We start from the raw sequence: 5,935 nt of genomic DNA, 5'->3' as shown, positions 1-5,935 counted from the left end.
ACCCCTTACAGTATAATTGGTGCAACAAACCCAAATTGCAAGTACCATGCCTTGAATCTGGGTGGGTGGGAAGGCATCAGCCCCTTCCCACCACTAGGCTATGCCTTAGTCTGCACACGGGGTAGTAGTAGCGCGGGTTTTTACCCACGCTACTACTAACGGACGTAGTAGTAGCGCGGGTGGCACCCACGCTACTGCTATACGTTAGCTGTAGTGCCTTATTAGTAGCGCCGGCCCCCGCGCTGCTGGTAGGCCTTTCCCTAGTAGTGAATGGATCTAGTATCGAAGGTCTCATCGCGACGAATCTTTTATGTGAAAATATTTTTTAATCGGAGCGATGATTTGACCTACGAATTACATTAAAGTTTTGAAATAAAGAGAATCTTTGCTGACATCATCCTAATTTTTATTAGTTTCAAGCATGTGCTGCATGCACGGGCATGCAGATGCGCTAGGGATAAGAGCATCTCCAGCCGTTGAGCCCCACAAAAGGCATTTTTTCGCCGCTTGGGGGGTTGCTGGCGAAACATTTAGCCTGGGGATGGAAATATATCCACTCGTTGAGCCCCCCATGCACGTACCCCAGCCACCACCACCACACGAACCGCCCAAGCGCGCGTGCCTTGACCATGACCGTGGCGGCGAGCGGCGAGCAGCAGGAGGGCTGCGAGGGCAAGCGCGCGAGACATGGCGGGAAGGGAAGGGAAGGGCGGGAAGGGAAAGAGACGGGGCGCACCCACGTCGTCCCGGCTGTGCCCACATCGTCCCACCCCTTCTCCGCCACAAGATCGATGTGCCGGAACTCGAGGCCGCACAAGGCCGTGCGCGCCTCGTACATTGGGTACCCCGGGCGCGGCAGCAGCACGTTTGCGCCAGGCGAGGCCAGCACGGCCATCATGATCTCGATGGCGTGGTTGCAGCCGGCCGTGAGGACGACGTCGCCTACAGCAAGCTCGTAGGGGAGCTCCCGGGATAGGTACGCGGCGACGGCGCTGCAGCAGTACATACATATATTTGCGTTCACTTGCTGCCTCATATGAGACTTTGACTAACTGAAATAGAGAAGGCTGCAGCGGCGCACCTGCGCGCATTGGCCACGCCGGCGGCAGGGGAGTAGTGGCTATGCCTATGCTTGCCTGACAGAACGGCGACAGCGACGGCTTCCGGGGCAGCGACCGTGGTGCGAAAGCACGCGAACGCCGAGGGGTCGCCGTGGTCGAACGGCGCGACGGGCCGCGGGTCGCTCGTGTCCAGGCAGTCATACACGCAACGCACGAGGGAGCGGAGAGCCAGACGGAATGGAGCGCGGGGCGCGGGCAGAGGCCAAGGTACTGGTGGTGGACGGGGAAGGACGACGGGGGCTGGGCGTGGTTGTCGGCATCGGCCTTGTCGTTGGCGGCGAGGGACACTACAAGAAATCTGTTAATCCATGACGAATTTCTGTTGATGTTTCCGAAAACTGTCATGGACGACCTACTAGAGCCCCACAAGCCCACGCAAGCCCGCTAAAGCCCGGGTAACTATTGCCCGTATAAAAGCCTAACCCTAGAACCCTCCTCCTTAGCCCACTGCTCTCTGCCCCTCCTCCGCATCCCCTCTCGATTCCCCCATCATCTCCTAGCCGCCACCCACCACCCACCACCTCTTTTCCTACCTCCTCCCACGGATCGCCGCCGGCCCTCCCCTCACCTCCTCTCACCTCGCAGCGCTGGCAGCTGCCAGATCCATCGCACTCCCACCCATTAATCCCTCTGGAAATCCATCTCTCTCTCTCTCTCTCTCTCTCGTGCGACACCTCACGCCATGGCCAGCGCCCGAAGATCCCGTCGACGTCCGCCACCGTGCAGCGCGCTCACAAGCTGGTCTATGAGACTATGACCCCTCCAACCTCCAGTCCGGCTGGATCCACCGCTCCTGGTCTCCGGTGCTTGCCCGCGAACCCAATCTCGTGGCTAGGGTTTCGGCTGCGGCTTCGCATCCATCGTCGGCGCGTCTCATATTGTATGGGACCTGGCTGTTATAACTTATTGTAATTTTGTATCTGTTTTTGATTCTATGCAGGTTTGGAAGTTAGTTCGTGTTACTAGAGATTGAAGGTTTTTTAGCAGGAATTACTTGGGTCAGAATAGCTGTCTGGAACTGGTGGTGGTGTAGTGTTCTGGTGGGTTAGTGTTGGAGATTAAAATTAGCTAGCAGTGGATTTTCAATGAAGTCATGTTACTCGATTTTTTACAAAAAAAAGATGCTTATAGCTTTTTCTAGATATGCTTGTGATATTTCATATTAAGGTTTGTATTTGAAGCCAGACTGATAGTTGGAAATCTGTATTGTCTTGTGAACAAATGTTATTTTTCCGAATGAAAATAATTTGGTGGTCTTTTGTAAATTGTGATGAATTGAGAAAGCAGGCTGGACTAAAAAAGAGGCTAATGTGTTCGAATGGAATGGAATTGGGCTGGTTAATAAATGGCCATGTTTGCCTCCACGTCAGATCCACGTAGGCTACTTGTTGCTTTTAGATATGTAATTCGGTGATGGTTTTTTTCCGTCACACCCTAGTTTGTGCTTGGCGGGCCTGTGGCAGATCCATGATAGCCAAGAACCGTCATGGAAGGTACGATGTTAAATTATGACGCGATATACATGACGGATTTTAGATCCTTCATGGAGGGACACGCATGACAGTTTTTGGCTGATCCGTGACGGACAAGGATCATCATGTATTAACAAGTTTCTTGTAGTGGGAGCGGGCAATGTTGGCGAGGGTTGCCTTGCGGGGCGGGCGCGCGCAGGGCGGGACGACCTTGCAGATGCAGCGCAGCCATGGCTCCCCATCTGGCACGCCTCCAGCTGCTGCCTATACGCCCTCGCCGTGGAGTGCGTGTTAGCGAACATGTGTGTCATGTATTTTGTTAGTCCTAGTCTTCAGGCTAGTGGGTGAGTTAGTTAGCTGAGTCGGCATGTACTATATAACTGTGTAACCCCAGATTGTGAATACAGTGTGTTGCACGACCCATCTCTCTCTCTCCATCGCTCTGGCTCCAACATGGTATCAGTTTAACTGAGATCCTCTTCTTCCGTTGCCCTCTCTCCCCTCCTCGCCGCCATGAGCGACTCCTCCTCGGTCTCCTCTTCCGGCGAATCCTCCGCCAATGAGCAGTTTGACCTCCCCGTAGCCACCCAAACCCTTCCCACCGTCCAGATCCAAAGCCTGTGGATTCGTAATCACGTCTTGGTCACCTTGGACTATGAGAAGGAGAACTATGGCCTCTGGCGCCGCCAGTTTCTCGCCGCCCTCGCCAAGTTCGGCCTCACCGACCACGTCGACGGCTCGCCGGCTCATGCCACCTCTGATTGGGTCCTCAACGACTTCGCCGTCCTGTCGTGGTACAACGCCACGGTCACCCCCTCGACCTTGGAGATCGTCGAGGATCGGAAGGACACGGCGTACACCCTCTCGCGTTCACTCCGCTCTGTCTTCCGCAGCAACCGCGACGCCCGGATCACCTACCTCCTCGACGAGTTCCACTCCTTCATCCAAGGCGACATCACCGTCGTCGACTACACCTCTCAGCTGAAACAGATGGCTGACACTCTGCGTGATCTCGGCCATCGCATCAAGGATCGCGAGCTGGTTCACAACGTTCTGCGCGGCATCGATGAGCGCCTCCAACACGTCGTGCCGCACATGACCCGTGGTCGCCGGCCCTCCTTCGTCAAGCTCCGCTCCTTCCTGCAGCTAGAGGAACAACGCCTCAGCCGGCTGGCGCGCAACGCCTCCCGCACGGCCCTCATCACGCAGGCCAGCGCCTACTACGCCGCTCGGCCGCCGCCTCCTGCCCCCGCGTCGGCCCCCTTCCACCCCGGCGCCCCCGCGACCCTTCTCGGCCCCACCCAGCTCGCCGCGGGCGGCTCCTCTGGCAACCGCGGTGGCCGGCAGAAGAAGCGCAAGCAGAACCCCTCGGCTGGGCCTGGTGGCTCCTCCTTCGGCAGGGCTCTCCCTGGCGGCTCCTCCTTCAATGTCGGGCTCCCTGGTGGCTACGCTCCTGCCCAACGCTCCCCCACCACCGTCGCCGGCACCTTCCAAGGCATCCTCGGCGCTTGCCCGCCCTCTCCTTCTGCACCACAGGCGTACCAGGCCACGACCGCGGCCTCGCCGTCGCCGCACTGGGATCAGGCGGCGCTGATTGCCGCCCTCAACCAGATGGCGCTGCATCCTCCTGCTGCTCCCATTGGTGAATGGGTCCTCGACAGCGGCGCTTCCTCCCACATGAGCTCTGGTTCTGGTATTCCTTTCTCCCTTCCCACATCCTCTTCTCCCTCCTCCATCGTCGTTGGTGATAGGTCTCTGCTGCCAATCACCGCGTCGGTTCCACCTCCTTCCCCACTCCCTCCCGCCCTCTCTCTTTCTTAGAAATTCTCATCTCTCCCTCTCTTATCAAAAATCTCGTTTCCATACGTGCTTTCACTCGTGATAATTTAGTCTCAATTGAATTTGACCCATATGGTTGCTCTATCAAGGATCTCGCAACCAAGACGGTGCTTCTCCGATGTGACTCCACCGGCGATCTGTACACCTTCGCTCCTTCTCGTCCATGCCTCACCGCCACCGTCACCGCCGATCTTTGGCACCAGCGCCTTGGTCACCCCGGTGCTGCCGTCCTCGCCAAGGCCTCCACATATTTAGATTTCAGCTTTAATAAGAGCTTGTCGACCCATTGCGATGCATGTCGTCTTGGCAAGCACACTAGGCTGCCTTTTAGTTCTTCTACTTATCATACGACTTTTCCATTCGAACTTTGTCATTGTGATCTTTGGACAAGTCCAATATTAAGTGTGTCTGGTTTCCAATACTACTTGGTCATTCTTGATGATTTCACACATTATGTATGGACCTTTCCTATACGTCGCAAATCCGAAGTGCATGGCCTATTAGTTCAATTTTTTGCCTATGTCCACACGCAATTCTCTCATCCCATTCTCGCTCTTCAAACCGACAACGGCAAAGAATTTGATAACCTCGCAAACCGTTCTCTTCTCGCAACTCATGGCACTCTCTATCGCCTCACCTGCCCGTATACGTCCCAACAAAACGGCAAGGCCGAATGCATTCTTCGTACCCTCAACAACGGTGTTCGTACACTTCTCATTCATGCTTTCATGCCTTCCCGTTGGTGGGCTGAAGCTCTAGCCACGTCCACTTATCTCCTCAACCGGCGTCCGTGCAAACCTCAACTTCTGACCACCCCCTACGAGCTTCTTTTTGGGCATGCACCCGACTTTCGTCACCTCCGTGTATTCGGGTGTCTTTGCTATCCCAACCTCGTAGCCACCACCCCCAACAAGCTCTCCCCACGTTCAGTTTCTTGTGTCTTTCTAGGCTACCCCGACGATAGGAAAGGATATCATTGTTACGATCCATTATCCCGGCGCATTATCTTTTCTAGGCACGTAACTTTCATGGAGACTGTTTTCCCTTTCAAATCGCTACCTGCTCCTCCTCAAACTGCGCCCTCCTTCGCTACCGATCCACCTCCCGCGATTCATGTCGATCCTGCATGGCCTGCATGGCCGCCGCCCTCGCCCTCCCCTCCTGGATCGCCAACTGGCGCCCCCCCCGAGCCCACCAACCCACCCCACCATCCCACGTCTCCACAGCCCACCAGCCACTCGCCTCCTGGGCCCCCTTCCCCACCTTCCGGCCCAACCACCTCTCCCGCTCCTCCCTCGCCTCCTCCTTCTCCCTCGCCGCCTCCTGTTCGTGCGCCCCATCCAATGATGACGCGCGCACGCCACGGGATCTTCCAGCCTAACCCTCGCTACACAAACCTGCACGCCTCTACCATCTCCCCCCTTCCCTCCTCCGTTTGTACTGCCCTTCGTGACCCAAACTGGCGCGCTGCCATGCAGTCTGAATATGATGCTCTCATGGCGA

General features: G+C 56.3%; 1 protein-coding gene across 1 annotated transcript; it reads left to right on the top strand.

Annotated features, from left to right (window-relative positions):
* Window positions 1-3,106: 3,106 nt before the first annotated feature.
* Window positions 3,107-4,556, top strand: LOC147961862 (uncharacterized). The gene is made up of 2 exons (XM_087531570.1): window positions 3,107-4,286; window positions 4,522-4,556. Exons 1-2 carry the CDS (start codon window positions 3,107-3,109, stop codon window positions 4,554-4,556), a joined length of 1,215 nt encoding a protein of 404 aa, XP_087387696.1.
* The last annotated feature ends 1,379 nt before the right edge of the window (window positions 4,557-5,935 follow it).

This window comes from Triticum urartu, chromosome 7A, assembly GCF_056163025.1.
Source record: "Triticum urartu cultivar PI428250 chromosome 7A, HENAU_Tu73, whole genome shotgun sequence".
NCBI lineage: Eukaryota > Viridiplantae > Streptophyta > Magnoliopsida > Poales > Poaceae > Triticum > Triticum urartu.
The sequence above is the reverse complement of the archived record's forward strand: the minus strand, read 5'-3'. Positions and strand labels throughout refer to the sequence as shown.